The 21,828-nt window shown below is 43.2% G+C and overlaps 1 protein-coding gene across 2 annotated transcripts in view; it reads right to left on the bottom strand.

Moving 5' to 3' along the window:
* LOC110535778 (BDNF/NT-3 growth factors receptor) overlaps positions 1 to 21,828 on the bottom strand; it is an 88,624-nt gene that overhangs the window by 28,699 nt on the left and 38,097 nt on the right. The window contains exons 13-16 of one of the 2 annotated variants that reach the window (XM_036935577.1): positions 17,838 to 18,023; positions 12,055 to 12,185; positions 8,965 to 9,137; positions 1,563 to 1,809 (exon numbers count right to left, since the gene is read on the bottom strand). In XM_036935577.1, the coding sequence (XP_036791472.1) occupies positions 1,563 to 1,809; positions 8,965 to 9,137; positions 12,055 to 12,185; positions 17,838 to 18,023 (737 nt within the window). The remainder of the gene's footprint in view (positions 1 to 1,562; positions 1,810 to 8,964; positions 9,138 to 12,054; positions 12,186 to 17,837; positions 18,024 to 21,828) is intronic. The other variant, XM_036935579.1, reaches the window with a different exon arrangement.

Below are 21,828 nucleotides of genomic sequence, written 5' to 3'. Positions count from 1 at the left end.
CCGACAATGACTACCGCCCTGTAGCACTCACTTCTGTAATCATGAAGTGCTTTGAGAGGCTGGTTATGGCACACATTAACTCCACCATCACAGACACCATAGACCCACTCTATACCGCCCCAACAGATCCATAGATGACGTAATCTCAATTGCACTGCCCTCACCCACCTAGATAAGAGGAATACCTATATGAGAATGCTGTTCATGGACTACAGCTCAGGGTTCAACACCATTGTCACCTCCAAACATGTCTCCAAACTTAGGACTCTGGGTCTGAATACCTCCCTCTGCACCTGGATCCTGGACTTCCTGACCGGCCAACCCCAGGTGGTAAGGGTAGGCAAAATACCTCCGCCACGCTGACCCGCAACACATGTGCCCCACAGGGGTGTGTTCTTAGTCCCCACTTGTACTCCCTGTTCACCGATGATTGCGTGCCAAGCATGACTCCAACACCATCATCAAGTTTGCTGATGACACGATGGTGGTAGGCCTGATCACCGGTGACAATTGATCAGCCTACAGGGAGGAAGTCTGTGACCTGGCAGTGTGGTGCCAGAGCAACGGCCTCTCCCTCAATGTCAGTAAGTTTGGCATGGGCCCTCAAATCCTCAAAAGGTTCTACAGCTGTACCATTGATAGCATCTTGACTGGCTGCATCACTGCCTGGTATGGCAATAGCACCAACCTCGATCGCATGGAGCTAAAGAGGGTGGTGAGGACAACCAAGTATATCACTAGGGCCATGCTTCCTGCCATCCAGGGCATCTATATTAGGTGGTGTGGAAGGAAGACCCGGAAAGTGTATAAGACTCCAACCACCTAAGACATAGACTATTCTCTCTGCTTCTGCATGGCAGGTGGTACCGGTGCATCAAGTCTGACACCAACAGGCTCTTGAACAGCTTCTATTCCAAAACAATACGACTGATAAATAGCTAACAAAATCAGAATTAACCTTGTATCCTCATTGACCTTTATATTTCAACTGTTTGTCACTATGCACACTCACAGGGCCCTACACACTCACACACACTAACTCCATCATCTGCTCACTCACACATAATATGTACATACTGTACATTTATATTGACTACACACACACCCCCTCACATACAAGCTGCTGCTTCTCTGTTTATCTTAAATCCTGTTGCCTAATCCCCTTACCCTTATACATATCTACCTCCATCACTCCAGTATCCCTGCACATTGTAATTATGGTACTGCAACTGACCCTGTACATAGTATGCTTATTTACTTACACACTTATTGTTTTCTTCATATTTCTTCTTATTTCTTGTGTGTTTTTTTCCTAGTATTACATTGTTATTGATTATTGCATTGTTGGGTTTTGAGTTTGCAAAAAAGGTAGTTAACTGTACTTGAGCATGTGACATAAAAAACTTGAAACTTGAATGTGCTCGAATACTAGTTTTTATTGTAACAGTTCTGAAGAGGACGAAGATTCTATAGCCTGCTGATCATGCCCATGCAGGGAGAGAGAGGGAGAACCATGCAAAGGGAGGTAGTACAAGGCCAAGAAAAAAGAGGGCGACACATACACTTACCCTGTAGTAGTCCGTGCTGTACACGTCTCGGGACATGCCGAAGTCACCGATCTTCACCAGCAGGTTCTCTCCCACCAGACAGTTACGTGTGGCCAGGTCTCGGTGGACAAAGTGCTGGGAGGCCAGGTAGACCATGCCTGCAGCGATCTGCTGGGCGATGTGCAGCATCTGGGACTGGGTCAGCTCCACGGGTCGGTTTGTCGGACCGTCACCCATCATCACAGAGTCGGGACCGTGAGCCCTTCAGGAGGAGAGGAGGGGAGAAAAAAATCAATTGAAATGACAAATCAGTACCAGAAATGTGACATCCCCTGTCTTTCTTAGAACTTAGTGATAGCGTGGTTGTCCTATTGCTATTTTGCATACAACTTTCCCACGACTTTCTAGGAATGGTGCAGGATAGTTGCTTGGCTTTGGAACATTCTTAGCATATGTAGCCCTTTCCTGCAGTCAATGGCTACTGTCATTACACACCTGGCTAAAAACTTACAGTAGCTATGTTTACTTTGACACATGCTGGAAACAGAAGATACTCTACAGGAATGATGGGGTCCATCCAAATCATCTTGGCTCCTGGACTCTGTCCAAGCATTTCAAGGCTCCGTTGAGACAATTAGTTATCAATGACACAAGATCAACTCTGTTAATCCCTACCATTGTGACACTAAGTTGTCATAATGCTGCATCAAATGTGCATTATCCCAGGGGCGTTGGCAGACACAATGTAAGTAACTTAGTTTATGTCCCCCTAACTGCCCTGAATACCTCTGTTGATCCTACAGCTATTGTATGCAGTAACCATGTGCCTATGAACCAGTTACACTGTCAGCACTGAGGCGGAGTGCCTTAGTAGGAAGTCCACTGTGTGCAGCTCACTGTGCACTATCAGCTCCAATGTACATAACATGAGCAAGTCTACTTCTGACAAACTTCCCAGTAAAGCATTAAAAACAACCAAGCAACCCAGAAAAGTGCTAAAAATAGCCCATATGAACATATGTAGACTAAGAAACAAGGTGCCTGAAGTCAATCACTTGCCTTTAACAGATGATGTTCATATTCGAACAATCTCTGAAGCACACTTAGATAATACCTTTGATGATACAGTGGTAGCAATACATGGTTATGCCTTCTACCGAAAAGACAGAAATGTCAATGGGTGCGTTGTTGAGGTCTATATTAAAAACTACATCCCTGTAAAGCTTAGAGAAAATCCCATGTTAAATACTGTTGAAGTAATATGGCTATCTGCCTCACCTAAAGCCCATTCTGGTGGGAACTGCTATAGACCACCAAGTGATACAAGTCAGTATCTGGATAATATGTGTAAAATGCTTGATAATGTATCTGATATCAACAGAGAATTATATTTTCTGGGTGATTTAAATATTGATGTCACGGATCCCTCCGGAACTTTCATTACGCACACCTGTCCCCTATTCCCACTGATTAGTACTTGTATAAGTGTGCCCTTTGGTTTCCATTGTCGATTTTTGTTACTATGTCTATTGGTGAGTGTGTGTACCTGCACTGTGTATTTTGGCTTTTGTGCCATTGTGGATTGCACAGATGATTACGGGTCTTGTCCCGTGTGTTAATCATTGTGCACGTGTGTTATTTATTCTTCGTTTGGGCTCTTTCGTTTAAGTTTCTACCTTGTGTTTTGTATAGTGTTTGTTTGGACTTCGTCCCCGTGCCTTTACACGGCACACCGTAATTTGGGTTTAATAAAAAAAACTATTACGCATTCCTGCGCCTGTCTCCCGAATCATTCATACCAACATGACAATTAACTGGCTTTCATCAAGCTGCCCACTGAAGAAAAAATGTCAAACTGTGAGCAGTGCCTGCAACCTGGTTCAGGTTGTCAGTCAACCTACTAGGGTAGTTACAAACAGCACAGGAATGAAATCCTCATCTTTACTAATGCTGCAGAAATCTGCTTTAAAGTAGTATCCAAATCCATTGAATGTATTGATCACAACATAGTAGCCATATCTAGGAAAACTAAAGTTCCAAAGGCTGGGCCTGATATAGTTGATAAGAGGTCATACAATAAGTTTTGCAATGATTCTTATGTTGAATATGTAAAGAATATTTGCTGGTCTGTGGTGTGTAATGAGGAGCAACCAGAAGCTGCACTTGACAGATTTATGAAATTCCATATTACAGTTACTAAAAAGCATGCAAACATTAAGAACATGACTGTAAAAACTGTTAAATCCTCTTGGATTGAAGAGGAATTTAAAAATATTATAGTTGAGAGGGAAGAGGCAAAAGGTATGGCAAATAAGTCTGGCAGCCCAACCGACTGGAAAACGTAGTGCAAATTGAGAAATAATGTCACTAAACTAAATAAAAAATAAACGAAAATAAATGATGTAAAGAATGATAAAGAAAGATAGTAAAAAGCTTTGGAGCACCTTAAATGAAATGCTGATTCATTCATTGAATCAGATGGCTCATTTATCACAAAACCCACTGATATTGCTAACTACTTTAATGATTTTTTTCATTGGCAAGATTAGCAAACTTGCCCGCAACAAACTCTGACACTACACATCCAAGTATATCTGACCAAAGTACAAAAGGCAAGCACTGTACTTTTGAATTCTGTAAAGTGAGTGTGGAAGAGGTGAAAAAATTATTGTTGTCCATCAATAATGACAAGCCATTGCGGTCTGACAACCTGGATGGAAAATAACTGAGGATAATAGTGGACGATATTGCCACTCCTATTTGACATATCTTCAATTTAAGCCTACGAGAAAGTGTGTGCCCTCAGATCTGGAGGGAAGCAAATGTCATATATATTCTACATTGTGGATAAAGAGTTACTTGTCTAACAGAATACAGATGGTGTTCTTTAATGGAAGCCTCTCCAACATAATCCAGGTAGAATCAGTAATTCCCCAGGGCAGCTGTTTAGGCCCTTTAATTTAAAAAAAATATTTACTAACTGTCATGGTCAAAACATATTGATACAGCAGCTAAGATGGCGAACAGTCTGTCTATAATAAAGCGCTGCTCTGCCTTCTTAACAACATTATCAACAAGGCATGTCCTACAGGCCCTTGTTTTGTCGCACCTGGAGTACTGTTCAGTAGTGTGGTCAGCCGCCACAAAGAAGGACTTGCAATTGGCTCAGAACAGGGCAGCACGTCTGGCCCTTAAAAGTACATGAGGAGCTAACATTATTGAAATGCATGTCAATCTCTCATGGCTCAAAGTAGAAGTGTTGAAGTGTTGACAAGCTGAATGTACCGAGCTCTCTGTTTACTACTAGCACACAGTTTGGAAAACCATGCATACCCCACAAGACATGCCACCAGAGGTCTCTTCACAATCCCCAAGTCCAGAACAGACTATGTGAGATGTACAGAGGTTACAGTCTTATTCAAAAATTGATTAAATAGATTTTTTCCCTCATCAATCGACACACAATACCCTATAATGACAAAGAAAAAACTGAAATGTCACATTTAAAATAAGCATTCAGACCCTTTACTCAGTACTGTGTTGAAGCACCTTTGGCAGTGATTATAGCCTCTAGTCGTCTTTGGTATGACGCTACAAGCTTGGCACACCTGTATTTGGTGAGTTTGTCCCATCCTTCTCAGCAGATCCTCTCAAGCTCTGTCAGGTTGGTTGGGGAGCGTTGCTACATAGCTACTTTCAGGTCTCTACAGAGATGTTCGATCAGGTTCAAGTCCAGGCTCTGGCTGGGCCACTCAAGAGATTCACTGACTTGTCCCGAAGCCACTCCTGCGTTGTCTTGGCAGTGTGCTTAGGGTCGTTGTCCTGCTTGAAGATTAATCTTCACCCCAGTCTGAGGTCCTGAGCGCTCTGGAGCAGATTTTCATTAAGGATCGCTCTGTACTTTGCTTCAACTTTCTCTCAATCCTGACTAGTCTCCCTGCCACTGAAAAACATCCTCACCTTGCTTCACCGTAGGGATGGTGCCAGGTTTCCTCCAAGCGGGATTCTTGGCATTCAGACCAAAGAATCTTGTTTCTCCAAGCGGGCTGTCAAACTCCAAGCGGGCTGTCATGTTCCTTTTACTGAGGAGTGGTTTCCTTCTGGCCACTCTACCATAAAGGCCTTATTGGTGCAGTGCTGGGGAGATGGATGTCCTTCTGGAAGGTTCTCACATCTCCACAGAGGAACTCTGGAGCTCTGTCAGAGTGACCATCAGGGGTCACCTCCATGACCAAGGACCTTCTCCCACGATTGCTCAGCTTGCCAGGGCGGCCAGCTCTAGGAAGGATCTTGGAGGTTCCAAACTTCTTCCATTTAAGAATGATAGAGTCCAATGTGTTCTTCGGGACCTTCAATGCTGCATTCTTTGGTACCCTTCCCCACATCCCTGGCTCGAAGCTCGGAGCTCAATGAACAATTCCTTCGACCTCATGGCTTGGGTTTTGCTCTGACATGCACTGTCAACTGTGGGACCTTATATAGACAGGTGTGTGCCTTTCCATAACGTGCCCAATCAATTGAATTTACCACAGGTGGACTCCAATCAAGTTGTAGAAACATCTCAAGGATGATCAATGGTAACAAGATGCACCTGAGCTCAATTTCAAGTCTCATTGCAAAGGGACTGAATATTTAAGTAAATAAGGTATTTATTTTTCTATATATATACAGTACCAGTCAACATTTTGGACACACCTACTCATTCAAGGGTTTTTCTTTATTTTTACTATTTTCTACATTGTAGAATAATTGTGAAGGCATCAAAACTATGAAGTAGCACATATGGAATCATGTAGTAACCCAACAAGTTTTAAACACATCCAAATATATTGTATAGTTGAGATTCTTCAAAGAAGCCACCCATCTACCAGGTGGTCGCTTGGTGTCCTCCGTTGCAATTATTGCGTAATCTCCAGCTGCAGTATTTTTCCGTTTGCTTCTGATGAGAAGCCATCTGCCACCACTGATAGATTATCGAATAGATATGTGAAAAACACCTTGAGGATTGATTCTAAACAACGTTTGCCATGTTTCTGTCGATATTATGGAGCTAATTTGGAAAAAAGTTTGCCGTTGTAAGTGACTGCATTTTCCGGTATTTTTCTTAGCCAAACGTGATGAACAAAATGGAGCTATTTCGTCTACACAAATAATATTTTTGGAAAAAATGAACAATTGCTATCTAACATAGAGTCTTGTCATTGAAAACATCCGAAGTTCTTTAAAGGTAAATTATTTTATTTGAATGCTTTTCTTGTTATTGTGAAAATGTTGCCTGCTGAATGCTAGGCTTAATGCTATGCTAGGCTATCAATACTCTTACACAAATGCTTGTGTAGCTTTGGTTGAAAAGCATATTTTGAAAATCTGAGATGACAGTGTTGTTAACAAAAGGCTAAGCTTGTGTTTCAATATATTTATTTCATTTCATTTGCGATTTTCATGAATAGGAAACGTTGCGTTATGGTAATGAGCTTGAGGCTATGATTACGCTCCCGGATACTGGATTGCTCGTCGCTAGAGGTTAATGTGTTTGAACCAATCAGCTGTGTTGCAGCTCAAACAAATGCTTTACAGAGTTCAAGTGACAGACACATCTCAACATCAACTGTTCAGAGGAGACTGCGTGAATCAGGCCATGGCCGAATTGCTGCAACAAAACCACTACTAAAGGACACCAATAAGAAGGAGAGACTTGCTTGGTGCCAAGAAACACAAGCAATTGACATTAGACTGGTGGAAATCTGTCCTTTGGTCTGATGAGTCCAAATCAGAGATTTCTGGTTCCAACTGCCGTGTCATTGTGAGATGCAGAGTAGGTGAACAGATGGTCTCCGCATATGTAGTTCCCACCGTGAAGCATGGAGGAGGAGGTGAGGTGCTGTGTGGGTGTTTTGCTGGTGACACAGTATGTGATTTATTTAGAATTCAAGGCTCACATAACCAGCAAGGCTACCACAGCTTTCTGCAGCGATGCGCCATCCAATCTGGTTTGTGGTTATTGTCACGACTTCAACCGAAGTCGGTTCCTCTCCTTGTTCGGCCAGTGTTCGGCGGTCGACGTCACCGGTCTTCTAGCCCTCGCCGATCCATTTTTCATGTTCCATTTGTTTTGTCTGATTGTCACATACTCCTGGTTTCAATACCCTAATTACATGTTGTATATGTTCCCTCTGTTTCCCCCATATCCTTGTCGGGAATTGTTCATTGTAAGTACGTGTGCCTTTTGTGACTGGTGCGAGACGGGTTTTGTGCCCATGTGTTTTTTGTGATTTTTATAAGCCGGGAGTTTTGTGCATTATGCGGTTCCAGCCATTTACCAAGTTCTGCTCTACTGCGTTTGACTTCCATGCCACCAGTTACGCACCCCTTGACAGTTAGTGAGACAATCATTTGTTTTTCAACAGGACAATGACCCAACACACTTCCAGGCTGTGTAAGGGCTATTTGACCAAGAAGGAGAGTGATGGAGTGCTGCATCAGATGACCTGGCCTCCACAATCACCTGACCTCAACCCAATTGAGATGGTTTGGGATGAGTCGAGGAGAATCACTACTGTACAGTGTGTGTGACCCTGATTTAGCCCACTAGAGCAATTAAGGAACTTGACAAAAAAAAACAATATTCTTGGTATTTCATTATTTGAACCGAACGTTTCCTAAAAGTTCAAACATGGTTACATTTATATTTCCATGATGGTAATGTTCTAGAAGCATTCTCCATCCGGTTTGACATTGGGAAGGTTTTAAATAGTTCATGGAACGTTAAGAAACAACGTTCTTCTGTGGGACTTTCAGTACTTCAGCATAATGTTTCATAAAGGTTTCCTCGTTGTTCTATTTAAAGCCGTTTTCCAAATTGCTCTTGAGAACATTAAGAAAACTTTCCATAAAAACCACAAGGAACTTTAGTAACGTTCAGAAAACATTCTAAGAACATATACATTCCATTCTCAGAATGTTAAGAAAACTTTCCATAAAAATTTTAGTCAAGTTCAGAGAAAGAGAAATTATATACATTTTGTTCTCAGCATCAACAAAACTCTCATTATCCTCTATCTTGTTAAGTGTGTTCAGGTGTGTTGGCCGCGCCCGCCGCCCACTAATTGAGTGATTGTTTACTTTGAAATGGGGGCTGTTTGAATAGACTAAAATGAACAGCTTAGTATGCGTAAAAAAAACATGGCAAGCGAGCTTCATCCTGGTATCGCAGTGGACTAATTCCATCGATAGAGAAAATAAAATTATAGGTTTGGATCTCACTGATGCCGTGTCACAATAAAAAAATAAATGTGTTTGCGTGATTAATGCCTAAGGAAATGAATTTCCATCTGTCCTATCTGTACTTGGAGTTTAAAAAACGTTAACCCAAAATAAGTATATGCCTAATTTGTACATGCCCAAAGAATGGTTTTACCTGAGGAACTTGTTGAGGTCCCCGTGCTTCATGTACTCAAACACCATGATGAGGGGGTCGCTCTCCACACACACACCGTAGAAGGTGACGATATGCTCGTGCTGCAGGTTGGTCAGCAACTCGGCCTCTCGATGGAAGTCCTTCCTCGCATTCTCACTGGCCTCTTTCAGGGTCTGAACACACACACACACACGCACGCACGCACGCACACACACACACACACACACACATACACACACACACACACACACACACACACACACACACACACACACACACACACACACACACACACACACACACACACACACACACACACACACACACACACACACACACACACACACACACACACACACAGGTTACTACCGACGTTTCCTCAGAACTCACTACATGCACACTGAGTTTGAGAAATGTTTACTGACAGGGTACTATTCTGCCACAAGATGTTTTTGGCTCAAGTCCACCAAGTGCAGACTTAAGTGGCTCTTAGAGTAAAAATGAGTTATAGAAACGAAACCATAGTCCACAATGTTAGCTTATTGGCAATGACCAAGCAGAGATGGTGTACAATTTTATACAGTAAGTGATTACTGTGTCATTGTTTACAGAAGTAGTGTTATTGGTTCTCGTGTTCTGATCTTTGCTATTTTCATGAAATCTGTCATAGCGATTTTAGTGCAGAGGCAAATGCGAGAGAGAGAGAGAGAGAGAGTAAGAGAGAGAGAGAGAGAGAGGGACAGAGACAGAGAGAGAGAGAGAGAGGGGGACAGAGACATAGACAGAGAGAGAGAGAGAGAGAGAGAGAGAGAGAGAGAGAGAGAGAGAGAGAGAGAGAGAGAGAGAGCGAGAGAGAGAGAGAGAGAGAGAGAGAGGGAACAAGAGAGAGAGAGGGATGAAGAGAGAGAGTTTCAGGAAATGTAAGCGATATGGGCCTATATTCATATCTACAGAAATATATAGAAATGATTCTGTATGAATAATTTATTTGGTTCTACAAAAATTGGGTATATGAGTACATAGGGTGTTTTGTGCTTACAGAGAACTGAAGTGTCCATTCCAGGAAACAGGACTCATCACTATGATCAGAACAGAAATGGACTCGGGCAGTGTTCCCTCAACAAAAAAATTGTCACTAAGTTTGCTGAGCGCAAACTTTACTGTGAACACTGAGGCTGTAGCTGCTTTAAGTTGCAGTTTTAACAGTGGACAAGTAGGTTACTCTGGCAATTGTATAATAATGTAGGCCTACCAGAGTGACCTACCATCAAAAACAATGGAGAAAATGCATCCCATAACATTTTAACATTCAGCCTACAGTTCTACCATTCAGCCTACAGTAGCTGCCAATGTGTGCTGTTCAATTTAGGCCAACATTCCATGAGACTTTTTGAGAAGAAAAAAAAAACATGCAGGGCTTGACATTAACCTGTTTATCCACTTGTCCTTCAGACAAGGAGGTGACGGAAAATGTTTTGTGTTGTTTGATGCAAGAAACCACTTTATAAAATAAAATGCATTATTATTCCCATGACATTATTACAGAGAATCAGACAAATTATGCTACCCTCTGCGTATTGGCTACTTAGTTTATTCAAGCCTTCTCAAAATACATCACTGACCCTTTAAGACAAAAGAAAAGCTCTTTTACCTGACTCTCTTTTCAAAGATGGCTAGAAATGTACACGTTTTGTGCTCTTGTAGGAATCAATGACTCCCCCATTGCTGACTACAAATGATCTATAACTGGGCTAATAACTCACTAACTAGCAAAGGATATGAACAAAATGTGCACCCGTGGCTACATGCAGCTCTTGCTTTGATCTCAAGACAAGTGCATCTACTCACGACCACAGCTGTAAACACAGTCCAGTTCAAAGTAAATAGCACAGATCCATCCCAGGAGGTTGGTGGCACCTTACTTGGGGAGAATGGGCTCGTGGGAAGGACTGGAGCGGTATCAGTGGAATGGTATCAAATACATCAAGCATGGTTTTCATGCGTTTGAAGCCATTCCATTTGTTCCATTACGGCCATTATTATGCCGCACCAGTCTGTGTAGCGTACAAGCTGAGTCTTGCATGATAGAATCTTACTCCGATGCGTTCTGTCCACAACAAAATCTAGTGCATAGTTTGTTTAGTTTGCGGTGTGTTGTAGTGAAAGTGGCTAATATTGCGTTGATTTGATCACAATTGCCACACTAAAGGGAAACGTTGATGGTGTCAACTAACAGGAAAAACTCTAGAAAGTTGTGAGAAGTTCAATCTTCTGCTTCTCTCCGTGGGCTGATAGTTCTACTGCGCTCTGCATGGCAGTCCCTGAGAGCTGCAAGGCAGTGTTGGGCAACTGCACGTCCATGCACTAACAACCCAACATTGAAGTGCTTCTTTCAACAAGTTCTGAAGTTTATTCACACGTACAGAAGACGTTTGTTCACACATAGCTTTCAGAAAACTACCCCTGAACGTGATTTACCTATGATATTGTACAACCGACCAAGACATTGGTGCCTTTGATCGCCTGTGTGACCTCTAGCATCTTTTCATGAGACTGCCAACGCATTAGCTAATATCACTGTTCAGTATCTTGATCAATGGCTCCTCTGCATATTTTTCCATAAACATGGTAGCCTAGCCTATATGGCTGCATGCCTGTCCAATATTTTCTTGTAAAACCAATACCATTAGTGGATATGAATATGTTAGACCGTAGAGATGGCAACTTGGAAAGTGCCAGGTCACATCTATCATCTTAGATGTGACTTGGTTGCAGGTTGCTAGTACATACAGAAAAGCTCCACTTCACACTTAGAATAATGTGGGAGTCCCACAGTGGGACACAGAAAGGACAGGAGGTCAGGGGGGTGGGGGGTTCTTTCCCATCATGTAATGTATTTTTTTATGAAAACTCTCCAATGAGATCTCGTTTCACCACAGACTTAGAATGCTGGACGCCTTGGTGGAAGCAGGCTATTGGCAGATTTTCCTATAAGAGTGTTAGGGGGTTGGGGGTTAGGAGTCCATTTGGAAATTGGTCAAACAATGTAGTCTACAGTAGGTTGTGATAGACAGTAAAGAGCAGCGTTACCTTGACAGCCACCAGGATCTTGTCGAGCTCAGGAGACAGGTTATAGCACTCGGCCAGGAAAACCTTGCCAAACGCCCCTTCTCCCAACTCCCTCTTCAGAACTATATTGTGCCTCTTGATGTGCTGGACAACTGCAAGACAGACAGAACCTAGTTATTACAGATATCAGTGTGACTTCCTAAACTGGATGTATCGTATATGACAAGAGATGGCTTATGGTTGGATAAGGGGTCTGGGAGCCATCATTTGTTGCACCGAATGATCTAGCTACTATTTTATTTTATCTATATACAGTACCAGTCAAATGTTTGGACCCACCTACACATTCAAGGGTTTTCCTTTATTTTTACAATTTAGAAAAATAGTGAAGACATCAAAACTATGAAATAACACATATGGAATCATGTAGTAACCAAAAAAGTGTTGAAGAAATGAATATATATTTTCTACTTGAGATTCTTCAAAGTAGCCACCCTTTGCCTTGATGACAGCTTTGCACACTCTTGGCATTCTCTCAACCAGCTTCATGAGGTTGGGATGGGATGCATTTGAATTAACAGCTGGGCCTTGTTAAAAGTTAATTTGTGGAATTTCTGTCCTTCTTAATGCATTTTAGCCAATCAGGTGTGTTGTGACAAGGTAGGGGTGGTAGACCAAGACCAAGTCCATATTATGGCATTAACAGCTCAAATAAGCAAAGAGAAAGGACAGTCCATAATTACTTTAAGACATGAAGGTCAGTCAATATGGAACATTTCAAGAACCATCAAGCGCTATGATGAAACTGGCTCTCAGGAGGACCGCATGACCGCATGATCTCCGCATGTGTGAATCCCACCATGAAGCATGGAGGAGGAGGTGTGATGGTGTGGGGTTGCTTTGCTGGAGACACTGTCAGTGATTGAGTGTGCAAAGCTGTCATCAAGGCAAAGGGTGGCTACTTTGAAGATTCTAAAATCTAAAATATATTTTGATTTGTTTAACACTTTTTTGGTTACTACATGATTCCATATGGGTTATTTCATCGTTTTGATGTCTTCACTATTATTCTACAATGTAGAAAATAGTCAAAATAGGAAAAACCCTTGAATGAGTAGGTGTGTCCAAACTTTTGACTGGTACTGTACATTGTGGTGATGTGTTTTGTGTAATCAATGTATTTTCAATTGAAAGGGAGTTTTACTATTCGTTTTGTATTCTGTCTTTTTATTGTGATGATAGCAATTTGTAACATTGTGTTGCACAGTGTTAGCTCAGCTCTGTCTCTCAGCATATGTAACAGCTGTCAGGTGGGAATCGTCAGAAATTGATGTTTGAAGGTCTATTTGAAACAACGATTTTTGACTGAACAAACACTGAGATCAGTCTGGTGGTAATAACATAGCAGGCTTTTCCCAGTGCTTTCTCCCAGAGCGGTTTTCATGCAGCCAGATACTGTAGATGCTCTGCACCCACTTAACTCAACCCAGGCCTCCCTCTACAGCACGAGGACAGTGGAGAACACCAAAACATATTCATCAGCAGGTTACTGTCTTCAGAGAGAGAAACCGTGGACCCGGACACAAACCATCAAGATTTATTTCTGATCTGATTAAGAAATGCATTTGAAGAAAAGCTCACCACTCGAGCTATTGCATTACAGCGGGCTAGACTTTGAAGCTGCATCGATCTGCACTAACTTACTGAGAGGCATAACCCAATATTATGTAAAAAAAAGACAGGGAGAGGGAGACAGAGAGCCTAGGCCATTAGACTAGCACATACAGACTCAAGACCTGAGCGCAGCTTTGTGTGTATGTGTGTGAACCTGATGACATCACATCTGCCAAAACATGTGGACCTGATGACATCACATTTGCCAAAACAACAGCTCAGGGAATTAATTACATGTAAGTTCCCACAGTTCCCAGAACATCTATCCACAAAAGCCACAGCTCGTTACCATTGCTCACTAATTCTCTTCTTTCACAACAATAATAGCATGGTTTCAAGTTAAAACTCAGATATTTTTACCATTACAACCATACAACTCCACCATTACCGCCAATTCGTGTACAGTAAATATACATTTACACAACCAAACTCTACACATGTACTCTTTTATCATTCTTTGTAAGTACGTAATATGTACATGTCAAGAAGAGACATGTTCCCTATCCAAGTCCACCCCCTTCCACTGTCTGTCATCCTCTCTAGTTTCGGCTAAGTAGCTGTGCTTTTCCAAAGCCTCACTTCTGGATGGTGGAATAGGGGTTGGCTTTAGACTTTAGTCCCTGTGTTCTGATGTCATGGGTGAATGGGATCATTTCCACAGGAGGAGAGCCCTTCTGCAAGTAAACAGCCTGGTAAAAATACATTTGTGAATCAAATTTTCCAGTACAATGTTAATCCTTCTGAACCCAGAGACCGGGATGGAGAGAACAAAAGGAAGAAACAGGGGTTGAAAGAAGAGTAGACTGCACTAAGAAAGGAAGAAACCTCTGTTGTGTCGGCCTTTAGTCCTTCCGTTGCAAGACATGCAAGTTGACAGTGCATCTGTGAGCGTGTCTATCAGCTGGGGTGTGTGTGTGTGTGTCTCATGTTCTTAATGAACTATGACTACTCTAATGGAGCGGACAAACCAATGGAGGCCAAGATATTAGAGTCACACCCACTCCCCTGACAGACTACCTTACCTAGAACTGTTTAGCTCTTCCTCATCAAAGTGAATACTACATTTATACACACACATGCGCCCCACACTCACACACACAAACACTGAGTTGTACAGTATTGAGCATCATTGACTGACATTTTACGAATCCATTTTTTGGGGCTGCAGAGATCCAGTCAGATCACAACCTTCTCTCCATTGGCCCATACAGGAGAAGCCGGAGACAGCCATGCACATACAATACCAGTCAAAAGTTTTAGAACACCTACTCATTCAAGGGTTCTTCTTTATTCATAATATTTTCTACATCGTAGAGTAATAGTGAAGACATCAAAACTATGAAATGACACATATGGAATCATGTAGTAACCAAAAACAAATCAAAATATATTTTATATTTGAGATTCATCAAAGTAACCACCCGTTGCCTTGATGACAGCTTTGCACACTCTCGGTATTCTCTCAACCAGCTTTATGAGGTAGTCACCTGGAATGCATTTCAATTAACAGGTGTGCCTTGTAAAAAGTTCACTTGTAGAATTTCTTTCCTTCTGAATGTGTTTGAGCCAATTAGTTGTGTTGTGACAAGGTAGGGGTGATAGACAGATGATAGCCCTACTTAGAAGATAGCCCTAAATACCAAGTCCCTATGATGGCAAGATCAGCTCAAATAAGCAAAGAGAAATGACAGTCCATCATTCATTTAAGACATGGTCAGTTAATGCAGAAAATGTCAAGAAAGTTTCTTCAAGTGCAGTAGCTAAAACGATCAAGCGCTATGATGAAACTGGCTCTCATGAGGACCGCCACAGGAATGTAGACTCAGAGTTACCTCTGCTGCAGAGGATAAGTTCATTAGAGTTACCAGCCTCAGAAATTTCAGACCAAATAAATGCTTCACAGAGTTCAAGTAACAGACACATCTCAACATCAACTGTTCAGAGGAGACTGTGTGAATCAGGCCTTCATGGTCAAATTTCTGCAACAAACAACTACTAAAGGACACTGTCTGTGATTTATTTAGAATTCAAGGCACACTTAACCAGCATTTCTACCACAGCATTCTGCAACCATACGCCATCCCATCTGGTTAGTGGGACAATCATTTGTTTTTCAACAGGACAATGACCCAACACATTTCCAGGCTGTGTAACGGCTATTTGACCAAGAAGGAGAGTGATGGAGAGCTGCATCAGATGACCTGGCCTCCACAATCACCCAACCTCAACTCAATTGAGATGGTTTGAGATTTGGACCACAGAGTGAAGGAAAAACAGCCAACAAGTAATCAGCATATGTGGAAACTCCTTCAACAGTGTTGGAAAATCATTCCAGGTGAAGCTGGTTGTGAGAATGCCCAGAGTATGCAAAACTGTCATCAAGGCAAAGGGTTGCTACTTTGAAGAATCTAAAATATAACATAACACCTTTTTGGTTACTAGGTGTGCCCAAACTTTTCACTGGGACTGTACATGCACACACACACACACACACACACACACACACACACACACACACACACACACACACACGTTTTGTTCTTCTATCCTCGTGGGGACCTACAATTATTTTCCATTCAGAATCCTATTTTCCCTAAACCCTAACCTTAACCATAACATTTACTCTTACCATAACCCTAACCTTGACCTTAACTTGTAACCCTAACCCAAACCCAAACCGTAAACCTAACTCCTAACCCTAATCCTATTTCTAACCCTAATTGCAACCCTAATACTAAACTTAATCCTTAATCTTAAAATAGCGTTTGTCCTCATGGGGATGTGGGAAATGTTGCCACAACAGAGAATTTTACCTTGTGGGAACTTTGGTGGATTTAAGGCCCCCACAAGGATAGAAGAACCCCCCCTCCCACTCACACACACACACGCACTGAGACTACTGAGAGACACAGTCCTATTGTAGAGGTTATCTTTGCCTCTAAATGTCATATGCACAGGAACATGTGTTCATTGACATGACCTTGAATTTAATGGATTAGATGGATACAGCTACACTGCTGACAAGTGGCATTGATGCACAAGCACTCACACACAATGCGTGCGTGTGTGTGTGTGTGTATGTGTATGTGCATATCTGTCTCCGGTTTCTTCTCCTGTCTGGGCCAATTGGGAGAGTGCTGTGGTCTGACTGGTCTCTGAAGACAGTACATTATTATTATTATTATAATTTGTTGGTAATTTTTTCCCCTTTTTCATGATATCCAATTGATAGTTACAGTCTTGTCCCATCGTTGGAACTCCCCTACGGATTCGGGAGAGTCAAAGGTCAAGAGTCCTCCAAAACACAATCCTGCCAAGCCGCATTGCTTCTTGACACACTGCTTGCTTAACCTGGAAGCCAGCCGCACCAATGTGTTGGAGGAAACACCATCCAACTGACGACCGGAGTCGGCTTGCAGGCGCCCGGCCCGGCACAAGGAGTCTCTAGAGCGCGATGGGACAAGGTAATCCTGGCCGGCCAAACCCTCCACTAAACAAGACGACGCTGGGCCAATTGTGCGCCACCTCATTGGTCTCCCGATCACGGCCGGCTGTGACACAGCCTGTGATTGAACCCGGGGCTGTAGTGACGCCTCAAGCACTGCCTTAGTATGCTACACTACTCTGGAGACCAGCCAATACATTTTCTTAAATAAAATGTCAGTCAATTGCACTCAATACTGTACATCACACACACACACACACACACACACACACACACACACACACACACACACACACACACACACACACACAGAGAGAGAGAACGCGTCCTGTCCCACTCAACACATTTTATCAGCAGCTCCAAGGCCAGTTCCATAGCAGCGGAGAGGTTGTTGCTATGGCAACCCATGCATACGCACATTCAGGTGTGGGTTCTTAGATGGCGTCTACAATATGTGTTGGTGTAACAGATTCACGGGGACATCAGCACTCAGATCCCCTGAGATCTCCTAGTCCGCACGTTACTCTTCTTCGCTGCAGCATAGTAGGCTATGTCAGCTCAGAACATGTTGTTACCAGTTAAAATGAACTGGTGGTGAAGGGAAGACATTCATATGTGTGTTGCATACTTGTCTCTGTGTGTGTGTGTGTGTGTGTGTAAGCCATGGTCTTGTTGTTCTACTCACAGGTGTCTGATTTGAGCATGCTGTTGCTGCGGAAGTACTGAGGGTTCTCGATGACGGGGATCTTGGTCATGCCGATGATGACGGCGTCTGGGCCCATCTCAGAAGAGGACGGAGTGTTACTGCCGTTGGACACGTGGTGGAGAGGAGAGGCTGAGTCGTCATCGTTGCTGATCACAGACGATGCACCTGAGAGAGGAGAGAAAGCGAGGGGAGTGGAATTCAGTATGAGAGAAAAGGTAAAAGAGAAGAGAGAGATGAAGAGAAGAAAAGAGAAAAGGTGTTTGAGGAAAATATGAAGGTGGAAGAAGGAAAGAAACAAATGGAAGGGGAGGCATGTTTTTGTCTTAGCAAAAAAAGCACAAAGCTTAATTACATACCAATCACCACACCCGTCCTTGTTCATTGTCAAAGCCCATATCCAAAGCAGGCAATATGGGTATAACACATTTTATATGCAACTTTACAACAGGTAATATTCAAATATAGTTAAATAGTACATTTTGAGTGCATTTTGTATTGTTACTGTCCAGGATTTCATCGGTCTCCTCTGATCCACCAACAGAAAAATGGTCTTTAAATGGGAAATCTGTGTTTCAAACAACAACAAAGCATACACCTCTCCACTGTTTCAGTGAACATTTTGCATTTTTACATTCAGCTGACGCACTTATCCAGAGTGATTAATTGGAGCAATTAGAGTCAAGTGCCTTGCTCAATGGCACAGACAGACTTTTCACCTAGTCCACCCGGGTATTCAAACCAGCAACCTTTCAGTTACTGGCCCAACATTCCTCATCGCAAGGCAATTTCCCCCCTCCTGTAAACATCTAAGGGGTGGGGCTGGAGAAATGTGACCACTCTCAAATGCATTGGCAGCTATGAAAGCCAGATCAGACAGTTGAACTAAGCTCATGCGACATTTACAGTCATATTCCTCAAGATCAATGGCTATATATCATGAATTTGAAAGTCTATTTGGCAATTGTGAATGACCTCTTTAAACTAGCGGAAGTTGAGGACCAAACCTATTTTCAAAAAAAATGATTCAAGTTGCATGTGTGCATCCCCTCAGGGGCAATGAACGTACAACAGTAGTTTAGGTCATGGTGAGAGAAAGTGTGTTGATAGAGTGCTTTGTGAATGGGGAAAGAGAACGATGGTCTGACGCTGAGCCCGTGCTCATTCCTTTGTTGTCCACAATTTCTCTGTGGACCAAACTCTGTTTCTTCTCTGGTTTCCACTTCCACTCCCAAAATAAACAATTAAGCTCTTATTCTCATACACACAGTCTCAATCTCTAAACACGAACACACACACACACGCCCCACACGCACCTACACTCGTGCACGCGCGCACACACACACACACCACAGTGTTGTTTTTGGAGCAGTGGAGTCATGGAAGTGGTGCATTCCTAAGAAGGAGGAGGCAGTGGAAAAGGACAGAGAAACAAAGAGGGATTGTCTCTCAGCAGGCTTATAAGGTTGTGTGTGTGTTTGTATGTCTGTGTGCTAGTATGTGTGTGATAGTGTGGGTGTATGCTTCCATGCGTGCACCCTGATCATCGGATTGTGGTGAAACATGACTGGTATGTTCCTACAAGTCAAAGCACAGGTCCGTCGAAAATAGTAGATGCATTGTGGAAACAGGAAACAACATAAGCCCTGGAACATGACAGCAGCACTCATGAAAAGCATTGTAGCGACCCTTACCAAGGTAATAACGAGGTAGTTATGATCTCCCTCACGAAGGTTAAGCCTAGTGGAGCAGTGGTTAGCAAGTTAACCATCCCGTAGTGGGACGATTTACCCTAATTCATACTGACTAGGGCCAGGAGTTTTTTCCTCACCACGACATCTGACCAGGAAAACCTCTACAGGGGTCTTAGTTTAGGACTAAAGGTGAGCCTTGCCTCCTGGTGGTTTGAGAATTCCAACTAAACTTTACGATCTCACAACACCGGATCTCTTTCGTCCAGCCTTTCTTTACTGGGCTGCCGTGGCTTCTCTCTGCTACTTGAGGTTCAAGCGGAGCGAGGACACTATAGCGCTCTACAGAGGAGCTCTTTCATTCTCCACCGCTAATGTGTTGAGTGGTTTCTCCGCAAACAGGCTTCTCTCTCCCCTGTGGGTGCTCAAATGATGTGCCCCTATTATGCCTCCCTCTCCACCGCCGTCCTCAGGAAGAGCCGTGACGCTACCGCACTGTACAGTAGTGGCTGCACTTCAATGCATTGTTGAGACTGGAGAGACGTCCATCTTGGATCTGACTGGACCCCAATGTTCTGGGCAGTGTAAAAAGAGACGTACGTATGGATTTTGTCTGACTGAGAGAAGTGATCCTCTGAGCACGGCTGGTCTAATCAGGTTGACCTGAGGTGCAGACAGCCTGGTAGACGACAGGCAGTTAGGGCATGTACATGACTTACCAGAGACAGTGACGTCCGGCGGCCCACATACACGCCTCTCTGAACCCCACAGAAACACACTCTAGGCCTGCCAAAATCGTAGAGTAATGAACTTCTCCTCGTTCTGTATCTCAATCAAACACCAGACACTACAGTAATTAGAGAGTTATGGTTTTCAGCCATGATATTAGAGTGGGCATGTGCTTAAAAAATAACACACACACACAGCATCCCAAGCAGGTTATTGTCTCTAAGTGAGTGTGTGTGTGTGTGGGGGGGGGGTGCTCACTTTTAACGTGAGGTCCAGGGTCAGATCATTATAAATGCTATTTAGCATGGAGAAGGGAGGGGAGGGAGCAGGTCAGTGTGCCGCGGGGAGTCGTTTGGGGCTGGGGGGTGTAGGTAAAAGCTTAAGTGGGGTCAGGTCCTGACCTAACACCATTAAACAGAGAGCTGCTCCACTGCTGGGGTGGGCTGGCTGGACTGGGTGGGGTGACTCCATGTTTCTCAAATTTCTAATTTCAAAGTGTTTAAGGTTAAGTTTAGACACCAGCTCCACATTTTCAAGGTTAGGGTTAAGTTCAAGCATTAGCTCCTAATTCTTAAGGTTTACTCTAATTGGTTATGGTAAGGGTTAAGGTTTGGGATAGGCTTTAAACAAATATCTCAAAAACAACTTTCTATTGCTGGATTTGAACATGCGACCTTTGGAATCAAAGGCAGATGCTTACGGAACCTATTTGAAGCTAACACTGCTCACTGATGCTCCTAGTGGCCGGTTTCCACATCATTTCCTGACATCCTCAGACATGGATGGACGTTGAATACTGACTTGTATCACCGGTGACCTGGTTGACTATATTGATCTCCTCTGGCTTGCTGGGCGCTCTCCCTTAGACAGACAGACTGACAGCAGCAGAACATTTATTGGACATGGGGGTTAAGGGCTGTTGGGGTTATGGACATGTGGAGTGTATTAAACGGTTTAAAATGGCATCATGTCTATCAGTGTTGTCAAAATGTGGGGAGATGCTGAGATTGAACCCAGGAGGAACTTGTGTTCCTCGACCACTTCAGACATGCTCAGTGCTAACCGGCAGTGATGTCGAGTGACCAGTAAAGTGTCCTGTCACTGTCACCCCTCTGGTCCGCTGACCCCCCCAAATCAGCCACCCCAGGGCCCTCCAGCAGGGTAACCCGAGCATGTTGCTCTCTAAATCCACCTCTAACCCCGCTGAACACAGGAAGTGATCTATCGATCTCATGTACAATAAGGAAATTAAGGGTGGAGGGATAGGAGGAGGAGACAAAAAAGCGTACATTGGAATGAGAGGGGGAGAGATAGAGAAAGGAGATGAGGAGGGGGATGATGGACAAATGAATGAATTGAATAGGGGGAGAGAGAGAAGGATGAAGGGATGAAGACCGATGGAGATAGAAGGAAGGATACAATTTCATTTACACTGCAATGAAATGACAGGCTCTGAATCCAGCCCTCTCGTACCTGACAGAGCAGGACCTAGCTGCAGTCAACAGCATATCAGATTCCTAACCAAACCCCTCCATTTAAAAATAGAGATTTCT

This window comes from Oncorhynchus mykiss, chromosome 11 (assembly GCF_013265735.2).
Source record: "Oncorhynchus mykiss isolate Arlee chromosome 11, USDA_OmykA_1.1, whole genome shotgun sequence".
Taxonomy (NCBI): Eukaryota; Metazoa; Chordata; class Actinopteri; order Salmoniformes; family Salmonidae; genus Oncorhynchus; species Oncorhynchus mykiss.
This window is presented reverse-complemented; position numbering and strand designations above follow the sequence as displayed.